The 14640-nt window shown below is 37.3% G+C and overlaps 1 protein-coding gene across 3 annotated transcripts; it reads right to left on the bottom strand.

Moving 5' to 3' along the window:
- Positions 1 to 1828: 1828 nt before the first annotated feature.
- On the bottom strand, positions 1829 to 13357 carry ifngr1l (interferon gamma receptor 1-like). Of its 3 annotated transcripts, none has more exons than XM_034897566.1 (7): positions 13154 to 13357; positions 8306 to 8427; positions 7513 to 7691; positions 5772 to 5953; positions 5039 to 5198; positions 4159 to 4274; positions 1829 to 4033 (listed from the first exon to the last, which is right to left on the bottom strand). In XM_034897566.1, the coding sequence occupies exons 2-7, from the start codon at positions 8362 to 8364 to the stop codon at positions 3692 to 3694; spliced, it is 1038 nt and encodes a 345-aa protein (XP_034753457.1). In that variant the 5' UTR covers positions 8365 to 8427; positions 13154 to 13357; the 3' UTR covers positions 1829 to 3691. The 3 variants fall into 3 exon arrangements, with proteins under 3 accessions (XP_034753457.1, XP_034753455.1, XP_034753456.1); XM_034897564.1 differs by having other exon boundaries at positions 8310 to 8427; XM_034897565.1 differs by having other exon boundaries at positions 5039 to 5195; positions 8310 to 8427.
- Positions 13358 to 14640: the final 1283 nt, after the last annotated feature.

The raw sequence follows: 14640 nt of genomic DNA, 5'->3' as shown, positions 1-14640 counted from the left end.
CAGATTTTTTAGACTCCCAGCTCTCCTGCTACACTGAAAGTACCTGAGAGCAAAATAGGCTTCTTCATACTTTGATTTTACTGACATGATTGCTTAATAGGCGTCACCTGTCTCAAATGTCACATCTAAAATGATGTAAAAGTAGGCATGAATGTTCCTTCCTACCTTCAATAGTCCTTTTCACAGCAGACACTTTGACTTATTATAAAACTACACAATGCCAAGACCCTGAAACTGAAGCAGCTAAATGGAATTTAGCCATCATTCATTTTGTGTACACCTGTGATTTTCCTACTGCGACATGCCACTAAATCTTAAACAATACAACATTGCTCAGATGAAGGCCTGCAAGGACGTGTTTCTCTTTACCAGCTGTTTGTTTGTTCCCTGAAGGTTACAAATTGCAAGTATTTGTTACTGTATTGAGTGATAACTATCAACAGTTTACAGCAAATGTGTTGCACAATGGAACTAAGTAGCAGATGGAGGGAGGAAAAGGAGGAGTGACATCTTATTATCTATTTAATGTTTCCACTTTGTGTTCATTATTAATTATATTGTGAATGGGTTAATAAATATCTACAAAAGCTGCTGAGGTGATCTTATTTTTTGCAGAACCTTAAAATAAGTCCACATCATGACAGTGCAAATGTATTTCTATTCTTGTCGGTCATCTTAATTCAATTCACTTCTATTCAATGTTAGTAAAACTTGTACGTCTTTGTCCTTCACAGTGAATAGAACTTGTGATTTTTTTTTTTTGTCAAACAATGCTACATTAGTGAGTCCCAGCCAGGTGTACTTGTACTTCTGCAGTAGCCAGGGGGGGTATGAGGAAGGATAAGCTCAACTAATCTGAAAAAATAGAAATTGTAATTAAAAATGTGGAATATGTATATATATATATATATATATATATATATATATATATATATATATATATATATATATATACCACATACTATGTGGACCTGAACACAAGGTGTTGCAATTAAGAGTGGGGGTTGCAAATCACCTAATGGCAAATGGTTGACTTGATAACAAAATCGATAAAGCTAAAATTGCTAAAAGTAGGCCGATAGGTAGTTGAGTTGCTTCTGCCACTCCAAGTCACAGTAGCACAAATGCAAACTTGTCCAAACGTGGCAGTATTTTAACAATATCTACCTAATGTTAACATACATCCAGCTTAAATTCCATTCAACTTAACACATTTTGAACATGAGGGTGGTGTTGATGGTGTTGTACTTGAGGCTGTTGGAGTATAGCCGACCAAATGTAATTTACCAGAAACGCCAAACTCCTTTACCTGCAAACCAGATGCCAAAAGTCATTTGAGAATACACACCTAATAGTGAAGTCTGTTATCGACTGTTACTGGAAACAAAAAAAAAGGTCTCCCTACTCCTACGCACACACCGTGAAGAGGAAGCACACCCACACCCACACACTGTCTCACGTCTCATCAGAATTACTGGTTTCAGAGGAACAACATGGGTTGCTTAAATGTCATGAAACATGACAACGTGTGCTTCTTCCTTTACATGGTAACATGACAGAATCTGATGAAGTGATTAAAATAATAGTAGCGATAACACAGCTGGAATTTGGCTACTTAACTACACTGAAATACCAACTTCCCTTCCTTAATGGGTAGCATTTCACATACAGTAATTAGACGAACCTAGCATACTCTTGGGATACAGATATTAACGGAAATGGTGTACAACATCCTATCACAACATCCCTCATTAGTTTTTAACTACATCCTTTTTTTAGAACAGGACACAAAAAGAAAAAGGACCAAAAACAACATCTTTCTTATTTGAAATGATTTAATGATAAACAACAGGACAGATAATAAAACAAACAAAGACAGTAGTGTGAAGACCGAAAAGGAATCAATATTACAAAAGCAGAGAGACAACCAGATACAAAACGAGGCAGTAAATTAACATTTCATTGAAATTTGAGAATCAAGTTTAATTGGCCGTCCGCTCATCCAAAATCCAAACTGGAACTAACAACACATCCAAACATCATAACATCCAAACAATCCTACCGGCTGGTAATTAAAGCGGTCCTTTCTTATTTGAAACTGGGGGACTAGAAAGGTTTGCACAGATAAAAAGCACCATAAAATTAAAAAATGTCATTGTCAGCATCACTTAAAAAAATGTGTTGTTGGTTCACTTCAACCAGACACTGTTTAGCGCCGAGTATAACCATATGGACCTTCTGAGATTCCTCAATGGCTCAGCATTTGAAAAAAAAGAAGTTTAATAAACAACAAAAAGTGACAAAAAAAAATAAAGTACTTAAGTGTGGAGATAATGCACAATACAAACGTTACATCCCTTCACTTTATCCTCCCATGCAAGATGAGCACTTATTTCTTGAGAAAATGTATTAATTGCAGTTGTCAAACTGCATAAGTGCATTTAAGTCCCAATACATTTTCTAGGCCTGTGTCTCCTTGCATTAACTGTTCAATTATTTCTTATCTACCAAGTAAATGTTATAAAACAATTTTTGACAACTCAGCTTGAACTCATGGGTGGATAAATACATTTATTAAAACAAAATGTACTTCAGGGCAACAGCCAGCCTTCCAACCATCCTTTAAAACCACTCGGCCGTTTGCTCGTGGGCCGTAGCAGACAGCTGAGTGATTTTTTATGGGAGCGTGCGATTTTGGCTTTTTGTGAATAAATAATTTATTAATTTCTCCATTGTTCTTCTCCTCCAGACATACCGGCAAGTCAGGGAGGGGAAGAAGGAGGCGAACATTTCTCTACAGATCTGTGTTGTTCTGTATTCGCTACGCCACACTCAGGTTTTTAAGGGATCCAATCGACTCTGAAGGACTTGATAAACTTAACGCCCAAATATTCAATTTCACACAGACTTAAGTCCCATTACCAAAGTTAAGTTCTATTTCACGGTGACTTTGAGGTGCTACAAGCAAGTAGAAAAAAGTGCAAATAAGCAAAACATTTAATTATTCCACAGTGAATACAATATTATGACCATTCAGTTCAACAGCTGAAATATAGTGATGCCTGCAGGCAAGCAACTGTTGCCAATTTATGTTAATTTATGATTAACAGATTTTGACTTAACAGCGATGTTAGTATAACAATATACATTATAGGATATAGAACACAGTTAAGTCTCTCTGAGCTATTGCGTAGGTTTCTGTACATGATAAAGCTAACAGGTAACAAGTGAAGTTAAACAGTTAGTAATAACTGCATGCAGGTACTTAGCATGTCCACTTATTGATGTGATTTAAAGTTCTTGTTCCTGTTGAGGGGGAATGCGTCTACTTTAAGTCACTTTAGAATGTAATGTACTGTTACATAATCAGAAGTTGCAATTGCTTTGCAGGAATATTTTTCCCGAAAGTCTTGACATATGAATCTAAATATAAAGAAAAAATGTAACTGACGTCAAGGTGCAATAACAAGAGGCACATTCCTGATTCTCTTCACTTGGCATTGAGATGGTTAGACAAGGAAATAACACAAACCCGAGCCAACTGAAATTTGAACCCACAAGTCTGTTTAGATTTAGATTTTCATAGTTTTCCATTTTAATGACAAGCGGTTGCAGGATTCCAGGAGAGTGCCTTTATTTTCCTAATGTCGAACATTCAATTTGTGGAACTGTTCAGTTACAAGTTCCACCCTCAGACCCGGTAGCCCTCAGCCAGTTCCCCTGGTGCCAACTCAACCAACACCGGACGACTCTCATAACCAGAGGGGGCTTCATCTTCATCCAATTTACTGCCTGCCATGTACCCAGGTCCTTCATCAATTCCTACCTCCACGTCATCAGACACACTTTCATCCTCTGTTGTCACGCCGATGGGCAGACGCAGTTCGGACTCAGTAGAGGGAGTAACAGTAGCCGCGAATTCTTGTTCTTCTGTTAGCATTAAAGGTGTCGGTGAGATAGCCTCCACTTCTGGCACAGTGACCGTCTCCTGAACCAGTCTAACGGTCCACTGCTTCACTTTACTCTTAAAGGTCTATAAGACACAAAGAGGAAATTCAAAAACCTGTTCCTTCAGTGGGAAAACATCTTCTACCACATTCAAACTAAATAATTTCCACGTAAATGAGCAAATAAAGACAGTTGGAAGGATGAACATACCATAGAGTTTGGAATAGAAGTTAAAGGCCTGGTCTTTTTCCGGTACACCATGGAGATGATAAGAGCACCTGCAATCGCAGCCAACAGGCCGCCCACGACATAGACGGAGACGAGATCTAGACAAAACAGATGTAAAAGAGAAAACATTTACAGACTTGTATCCATACATACACACAATCTAACTAAACCAGTGGTAGCTCGGACTCACTGCAGTTTCTTAAAAAGGGGGGGCTTTGTTACTATACCAGGACCGCAAGTTGAACCAACCAATGGTGTAGCTTAATGACTCTATAGGGCAACATTTCCTGCATCTATTTAGTTACTAGATGACATTGTTACAATTACCTTAATAAATATGTGGCCGTTCCTTAAAGCTTAATGTTTTATAAAAATACAACATATTTTTATAAGATTATTGTGGATGTGAGGGACTATTAAGAAGGACAAATCCTTCTAATCTAAATGTGGACAAAACGTCAGAAAAGGCAGGCTGTGGTTTTTGCTTTGTGACAGCACTGCAACTTGTATGTTTATTTGTGTGTATGCAGGGAGTTTTTTTTTCCTTCATCTACCAGGATCAAAAGAGGGGCAGTACATGTTTTGGAACCAATGATCTAACTATTCAGACTTCACTGGGTCCACAAACATTTTAACTCTGGTCTGAGTACCCACTTTCAAAAAAGTAATTGCCTATATCCAGCAGAAACTCAAGGCAGCTGTGGTTTACTCTCATGGGGGGGTTTGTATGTAATCCCTTTGAGTCAAAGAGCAAGACCGTTCTCATCATCTTGCACTGGCTGTCAGAGCGGACATTACAGCATGACCAATTGTCACTGGAGAACCAAAACAAAAAATATTTTATAAAAAAATATTACTCAACTGTTTGGGGAATTTCCGGTTGGCACATCGAAGCAGTACTCTTTTGTCTCTTGAACTAACATTTTCTCCAGCTCTCCGTTCATCTTCAGACAGTGTTTCTTCTGTGCAGCATCCACTGAAAGCTTCTCCTCACACACCCTCTCCACACACCTGTAGTGCTGCTGATACAAACACAGTGAGGCTCCTTTTAAACAGAACTTCAAAGACACTCAAAGCGCTTCGAACAAAAACTAAATTCTTGAAACAAAACTTAAAATGTATTGCCAGGTTTAAAAAAACTAAAAAAAACTAATACACATACAATAGAAATGAACATAAATCAATTCAGTAATTTTATTTTTATATGTATCTAAAAAACAAGAGGCATCATTTCCATCAGCTCTTGTGACACTGAGCCACAGAAAATGAACCGACTTGACATGAGATGGCGCTGTGCCATAATAGCTTCACATCAGACAATAAAGTGGTGAAAGATTAATAATCATGCCTCTCCAACCATGTTTTCTATGTACTGTATATGTAGCTACATAGTTCTGAGATCTCATACCTGGTCCTAACAAGAACAAACTACAAGTACTTTAAAACTAAAGAAATATATCAAAACTAAACTTGAAAAATTAAAAAAAAGAAAGAAAAAAAAGATTTGAAAATTCAAAACTATAGCCCTACAAATTGATAATACTACTAATATTGCTAACGGTAGGTAGAAGATGCTAAATTGCGTGCAGTCTGACCTGGTTTGTGAGCGTGACATAATAATCAAATGGAGGTAGCTGTGGCTCACTGCTTTTCTTAAACCTAGGTTTGTTCCATTTTCTCATCTGCAACCGGTACAGCAGCCAGGGATGCGTGAAGCGGAGCAGGACAGTGTAATCCGGATGGGCAGTGACGCTTACTGATGGGAAGTCCACATAACCTGGAAACCAACATGAAAATGCTTTAAATCGTAATATCTAATTTTATGTTGGAGACTGTGGGATATTGAGAGGAAATGAAAAGCTAACTATTACTCTGGCATTTTATAGCCTTAAAGGGATGGTTTGGAGTAATTTCACCCTTGGGTCCTTTGCAGCATGACCTCAAACCAAACAACCCCCCAGAAGCTTTTTTTCACCTAGGTATAACATTGGGAGAGTTAGCGCCATCAGCTGGTTAGCTTGGTGCAGGTGCTATTGGAACCAACTATGCATCTTGTAACTTACCCCACTAATGATGTCCAAAATGATACCAAGCTTCTACAGTAATACAAATTTGCTATGTACTCATAAAAAAATAGATTGGTGAGTTAGTAAGTCCACCAGGAGTTTATTTAAATAACACTTGCCTGCTAGCTTCTGCTATCTGTTGCTACTGCTAGCGGCAGTAAGACGAGGGCTTAGGGACTTCTACAAATTTCAACACCAAAAACAGATAAACATATTTATTAATTTAATTATTAAATAAAGTAGTCTCTCCAAATTTACCTCAATTATAACTTGTCTCCTGCTAGTTGTACTAAAGCACTTACTTTTGAAAAATAAGTTAAATTAGGAAATGTCTACGGCAGATGATTCACTCCATGTAATGCAACAAATTCTATGTATTGTATTTAAGATTTTATTAGTGGCTTTTCTTGAAAGTCACGTTTATATTATCCTTTAGGATTGTAGACTAGAGCCCATTAACGGAGGGCAGGAAGGAATGATCGCACTGACTTTGGTGATTTCCCGATTTTTCCTGTAGTGCCACCAGCAGGTCAAAGTTTTCACTTAGCCCGTGAAATATTTTGACATCTACTCAATGGATTGGCACAATATTTTGACAAGATATTCAGGTTTCCCCACACAATATATCCCAAATGACTTTAGTGATCCCCAGATTTTCCCTCCAGCACAACCACAAGGCTGACATTTGTGGTTCTGAGTGAAATGTTTCAAAACGTGATTGGATGGTTTGCCTGAGATTTGGTACACAAATTTATAACCCACTCTTGATGACTTGTTATAACCGTGCTTACATTTAATCTAGCATCATTATTAGATAAAAGTTTTAATTTGTCCAAAACTTTGGTTTTTAAACAAATAAATGAAATTCACATCATCCTCAGCTCTTCCTCTTTTAGTGCTGAATAGAAAACATTAGCGTGCTAAAAGACTTACTTAAGATGGCAAATATGGTAAACATCGGCATGTTAGCATTGTCAATGTAAGCATGTTAGCATGCTGATGTTAGCGTCAAATTTAAAGCACCACTGTGCCTGAGTACAGCCTCACAGAGCTGCTAATATAGACCATGGCAATGTTCTGCCAGATCACACCTATTTTTTCTTTAAAACATGCTTTTGGGCAACATCATGAATCACAATTTGAATTCTAGTTTTAAAGAATTAATTTTTTAGACAGATTAGTGTGTGAACTCATGAAAATCAGGTTTATCCCAATAAAAAAGTTAAATGTTCTCATTGTAAGCTTAGTAAATACTGACATCAATACTCACATTTCTGACCCTCTGGATTGTCCTTGAAATAGCTGAAAATGATTCCAGGGGTAGGAGTAGATTCATTCTGTCCCATTACGGCAGTTACGGTGACAAAGTAGGCATCAGTCGGATCGGTGAGATTTGATAAGTTGGCTTGTAGTTCCGCTGGGGGGACCACCCAAACAAAACTAGGATCACTGGGGGAAACAAACAGACAAGAGAGACTTCGTCTAGAGAAAATAACGTGCTAACAACAAAGACTCAAATTATAAACGAAAATCAGGTCTTTACAAGTTTTAAACACATTCCAAATAGTTTTGCTGCTGTACGTGTAAACAGTTAATGCTTTTGTCCGGAACCAATAATACATTTCTTTCTGTTGTTTCCTAGAAACACTTTCAAACCCTGATCTAAAAAGACATTTGTACCTGAACTTGATGAAACAAATTGAAAAATTGTAATGAGCAGTTATAAGGATATCCTTTACTGAAATATGCACTGTATATTTAAGAACAATACAAGCCCTTATCAAACATGTGGTCCCATCCACTTACTCATTAGTCTTAAAAAGAGCAAAGTACTACAACTATGAATGAATTACTTCCCAGCAGAGGGCTGTTGGACACAATACAGAAAGGCAGTGTGTATTTTTTGGCGAGAATAATTTGTACTGTATAGTTAGAACCAAGGACTGATCAAGGATTACTAAGTTACCTCTACAAATGTTTGTAGTTTAAAACAGAAACCATCTTAAAGACAATATAATTTTAAACAAACATTTTTAGCAGGGAACGTGTACAAAGGAAAACACAAACCCTGACAATGCGCCAATATCGACTCGGAATCTAAGCCCTGGCAAGAGCTGGTCATAACTCCACTTCAGAATGTTGTGCATGTTGTGGCAGTGCAAGGTGAGGTTGGTCGGCGGCTCCACTGTGGAAACAGAGACACAAACATCAGCCTGCAGATATTTTAAAGTGCTGATATGATGCTCCTTTTCAGGTCCAAAATTGTATTTAGAGGTTGTACCAGAATAGGTTTACATGGTTTTATTTTCAAAAACACCACATATTTGTTGTACTACACATTGCTGCAGCTCCTCTTTTCACCCTGTGTGTTGAGCCCGCTGTTTTAACTACCAAGTGAGGCATCTCACTTCTATTCCATCTTTGTTGGGTGCAGTACGTAGGTCAGCACTACAAGCCAGTCAGAAGGAGAGCAGGGGGGTGTGCCATGGTAGCTGCAAGGTGAGCATAACAACATGACGTGACGCACGTTTGGAGCAGTTTGTAAACACTGTGTTCTGTTGAAGATCCCTTTGGGGTTGACTTTTGGCTTTTTCCTCTTTGTAAACCTATAACATGCACAAAAATATTTATAACAATAAACTAAAGGGGAAAAGCCAAAATGCATAATATGAGCACTTTAAAGCGTTCAAATATGACACCGAATGTTTTCAACCACCTTACCAAAACTATGAATTTAATAAGAGCCGGCTTTATTGTTACGCTGAAGGTGGAGCTCCCTTTTAAAACTCTAACAAGCAGCTAAATTTTGGCTAGAATTGCCAATTACAAAAATGTTCAATGAGGAGAAATCCCCCCCCCCCCCCCTCTCTGTAAATGACCAAAATATTCACAAAAGATCATTGAGAGATGAGCTTATGGAAGGTCCCCCATGCCTCTAGATCTCTAGGTCTAATTCTCTTAATCTAATTTACCAGAAAAGTTATGCAATGTCACTTCTGACACACGGAAACAGAAGGAAAAAATAAATAAAAAAATAAGACATTAGCCCGCACATACTTCCTCAAAAACAAGAGTAGCAAAATCAGAGCACATGAAAAACAGACAGACAGCGTTCTTCTTTTAACCCTTTTGTTAATTGATCCCCACTGCAGTGCTGGGACTTACAGTTTAATTTATTTGCATCACCATTATAACAAGACCTAATTGTTTTGAGCGCAGGGCTGATCAGCACGCTTTCAGCAGGTTTACACAAGCCTGATGTTTTACCTCCGGTTACAGGAAGCAGCCATGCCTCATAGCATTGCACAGTTATTGTGTTGTTTTTTTACAAAGCATCAATTATTAAACCAAACAGCTTCCGTTTCTTTTAACATCTTATTTTAGAGATAAACACAAGAAAAACAAGAAAAGATCATTTCTTAATATTTGATATAAAGTGTGGAGCCTTTTTAAATCTTGGTTTTGTTGGGGTTTACTGAATCAGCTCAGACATCAGACATGTCTGTATATTGTTGGAATAAGCTCTCTGGTTTATCTGTCAATACAAATGGAGCCAACGTGGTTTAAATGACTACCCCAGCTCAGATTAGGTGTACACAGGGATGTAGCACAACGTTCTGGGCCCTGTAGAAAGGCATTCTCTACGGGCCCCTCCCTGCAACCACAGCTATTCATTCTAGCATCTTCTTTGGCTCTCGTCACATGAGGGCCCTAGGTAGTCAGTCCCCCCCCCCCCCCCCCCCCCCCCCCCCTCAGTCTGAAGACAGCGTACACATTATCTATTCATCACACTGATGACATTTTCTCTTTAAGTGTTTTCCAGAGGAAAAAAAGAGAGAGGAAAGAAATTATAGTAAAACATTAAGTGTTTTGGATTTTTTTTTTTTTTTGTGAAGATTGACTTCGGCTTAGCATTTCAAAGTAACAAAGAAAAAAGAAAGAACAAGACGATAACAGCGTCAAGGTGAACACGCCTTATACCGCTTACGAGAGAAAAAAATGGCTACATTTCACTTTCATTTCCTCTGAGAACGAAGATTTATGCACATGCACGTGATAACATCCACCCACGCAAACTAAGGAGAGGTGAAAAACAACTTGAGAGGTGTGAAATCACTGACGGAAGCATATTATACTGTAAAAGAAGTGATAACCACAACTGTATAGTCGGTCGCTGAGGGCGATTACCACAAAATAGCACGGCACACACACACACACAATTTCATTTCACAGATTTAACTTCTATTTTATCTTCTAGCGGTTTGATTTCTTAGTGTTAAAAAAACTAAAATACACTACCTGAAAATGCAAAATATTGTGAAAATGTGAAAGTTTATATGACTGAAGCAGATTGTAAGAGTCACCTTATACAAAAAGGACAGAAATCAGAAGCAAGAGTAGCCTACATAGTTCACAGAGGCATTCAAAGCAACAAAAAAAAAGTTTTCAAAAAGAGGAAGAGAGAGCAGATGCTATCAGACCAAAAAAGATCACGGGTGATGTGTGTAATACTTGCCACAAAATGTTCCAGAGTACTGCCACAAAACACTTTCAAAATGAGTTGAAAACATAATAAGGTTCCCTGAGATACGTTTATATGCCCAGAAAGTAAGATGTGAAACACTGTGCAATGAAGTGTCGTAGCATGACTGTGTAGATAAATGGTAGCATGCAAGTATAATATCTTTCTTCTACATCTTTATATTATCATCTAACTATATTTCGTTTTTATTCAATGTCTGTATTTCTTTCCAACTAATTGGAGTTTTGACAACAGTAAAGCTTTTCTGATACTTGCAGTCTGAATGAGAATACAGTTTAACTGTAGCCACCAACAATGATGTCAAAATGCTTTGCAGGAGTGAAAAGTAAAGAAAATAAGCAGATGGAAAGTTTGCACACGTCAAGAAAATGTTAAAACAAAGACAGAGTAAGTACTAACATCATCCATCAACTATTTAACCACTCAGAAGAACAGGGAGCTAAACGACCCACATGACTTTCCTGTCACCGCAGGTTCTCAGCCAGATTTAATGTCTAACCCATGGACTTTTTCACCGATTTGGACTTGGATTAGCACAAGTGTAACTCCTAACATCAATAATGCAGCATTCTATTTAGGTGTGTAAACAGATTGGTTGGGCTAACAATGCTACTACACTGTAAACCAAGAAGCAACAACAAGCAATGAACAAGCCACACAACCACTAAAAACCAATGCTCCGATTTGAATGGAATGTTAAGTAATAAAAAGGTAAAATAGATAGCAGAAGGCGACGGATACTGACGTTCGGCTTTGTCCAAACAATGTAGCTCAGTTGAGCCAGACTAGCTGTGATTAGTGGTAAGACTTTATTTGGAAAGGTTATTCTAAGCCATAAATGAAAGCAAACTCAAAGGCAAGGTGTACATATTCTTGGAAAGCCCCACTCGTAGTGCCAAAGTTGTGTTTTTGTATACGGTGACTCATCACAGAGCTTCAGGGGAATACAGTGAAATATTTCAGTACTTTGTTCTTGACGCCGCAACATGATTCGCATGGCATTCTCTACACAAGACAATGGGAGACGGTCACAATCCAGTCCAGTGCTCTTCGCTATATAAAAACACACCTAGACCTTGTGAAAGCCGCAGTGGCAAGATCATCATAAACCAGCAGCCCACAAATACACCCACAAGACCCCTTTCTGACCCAACAACGAACAAAGCATACAGCGTACACACACATCATCGCCACAGTATACTGCCTCATATCTCTGAATGACAGGAGGTTGAGATCTGCCGTCGACGTCTCATCAGTTAGACATTATAACAAACATATAAAACAACATTAAATCATTAGCATAACAAGGATTATTATATCTATTATTTCTTGCATTTAACATATCACACACCCTTCTATCTAAACTAAATAACTAAACTAAATAAATTCCCTGGCTGAAGCGCAATAATTTTCTATTCCTTTTTTCGACTTTTATTACCCTGAAACATTTGGCGCTGACCCTGCCCCCTCTTTAGGGTCTTTTCTGTATATCTATGTCAATGAAGCAAAATGGCAAAGATTCAAGAACTGCACACCATTGTCATCAATTTCTTTTAAGAAATTAACACGTGCAGGTGTAGCAGAGTCCACAATATTCCAGTTCAAGTCCATTTCCCAAGTATAAGCCTAACTACAGGCTTCTCTAGGGGCTGATTTCTGCATGTTTTACGTCTTCTTCTCTTTAAACTGTACAACTTTACAGAAATAAATGACACGAACAATGTGTGGTAATACTGAAAAGTACAACGAGGAAGTAAAAAAGGCAAATTCACTCTGACATACTTATCAGTAGGTTTGTTCAAGCAATCGTGTACACACACACACACACACACACACACACACACACACACACACACACACACACACACACACACACACACACACACACACTCCTTGTCTATCAAATTGAATCTTTTATATGGTAAGACACACTGTAACGTTACGGTAGCAGAGTTAGCCGGGAGCAAGCTTCACTATGCCAGTCTTACTGGCTATAAAAGGTAACCAATTATAGGTAACCATTATTTTAACGTTTAAATGACTTGCAAACACGGAAGAATGATCCCTTGTATTGATAAGATACAGGGAAAAGCCCCACTACCAGGCAGGAACGTTAGCTTGCAGGAATTTAGCCAACTGTTTCCCTGTGAGGCCAGAGGTCCATCCTCATCTCGCCTATTCATGGGCCTACTTTCATACACACAACAGTTACAACATGCCGCACACAACCCGACATTCCGATGGATTTTTCATGAGTACACAAATTATCACTATTTCGGCGGCACAAATGTGTTGCACTAAGACAACATTACAATTTAAACACAATTTTAAGTTTGCTACTGTAGCTAAGCTAGTAATATAAACTTACCATTGGCTACCACCGCTTGAAACAGGAAAAGGAAAACGGGATGAAATGTAGCCAAATCCATAATGAATTGACAACCCAATACTCGTTGTTGTTTTCTTTCATTCAAAGTTTGTTTCAAATGGTACTAATCTACCGTTTCATTTGAAAGCTAGTACGAAACAACACGTTGGGCTGTGGCTAACAACAAACACCTCCCAAAATATCTGCAGCGACGTGGGAGTGTGCTGGCAAAACGCATTTCCGATGGACAGTGCTCCCTTTGTTAAACCTCGTAAATTTAAGCTTTCAAATACTTTAGCTACATGCCAATTTTAATATTGTTTCAAATGTAAGCTAAAGTGGCATATAGATTATTTAACTGCACAATAAAGAGACACAATGGACACAAGCCATGTTATGTTTGTTCTTTTTTGCTTTCAGTTTAGGGTGACAAATCATTCCCTCAAATAGCCTAGCTAGCCCAACATCTACAGTATTGTACGCCCTTTTTTAGCTCAAATGTAACTTTGATACAACAAAGTGTACTTAATTTGATGTATAGGCTACTTAAAATAAGCTACGTAGAAAAATGAGGAACAAAAAAACAGCATACTAAATATCGTTTTAACATCAACTCTGGCTACTCTAATAAATCCAAAAGTCTGTGCTTTTTTTAAGACTTTGTTAATATTTCTGACAGAACTTGAATGAAACAAAGTTTGGCTGGTGTCCACTTCATGTTACCGGGATAATACATGTTTTCCAAGGGTTTTATATATATATATATATATATATATATATATATATATATATATATATATATATATATATATATTAGTTACATATAATATATGTATATATTATTACATATATTACAGTTATATATATATATATATATATATATATATATATATATATATATATATATATAACTCTGCAAAAGTTTTAGGCAGGTATGAAAAAATGTTGACAGTTTATGTGATTTAGATTTTTCTTTTGTTTGCTCACTTTGCTTGTTGTAAACTGATAAAAATAAACAATCAATTTTTACATATTTTTTTAAAGTATTCTTAGTTCACAGTATTTTTTCACACATGCCTTAAACCTTTGCACAGTACTGCATATATATTATTTTCTTTTCCATAAATACCTCCTTATTTGCTGTCAGGAAAGATGTTTATTGTTATTGGCGGTAAATTGATGAAGTTATGTGTTAATTTTACTGATGGATACATTATTAAAATGAAATTCTATGCAGTTAAACATTGGATTCTAAAATGCAATATAAAAAATGCCAACATAACTTTGACTGTAAGAACATAGCTGTATGGGATTATAATTAAACAACCCTTTGACAATAAACAAACAAAAATGAAATAAACCTCTTGACATACCTTTAGCCTACCAGCCTAGAACAATTATAGACATGAAAGCTACTGTATAACAAGACATGTCCTACCAAACAATAGTGATCTATGTATTTGTGGGATTCTCTTTGGTTCAGTTCT

The sequence above is a fragment of the Etheostoma cragini genome, chromosome 17 (assembly GCF_013103735.1).
Source record: "Etheostoma cragini isolate CJK2018 chromosome 17, CSU_Ecrag_1.0, whole genome shotgun sequence".
NCBI classification, from domain to species: Eukaryota; Metazoa; Chordata; class Actinopteri; order Perciformes; family Percidae; genus Etheostoma; species Etheostoma cragini.
The sequence above is the reverse complement of the archived record's forward strand: the minus strand, read 5'-3'. Positions and strand labels throughout refer to the sequence as shown.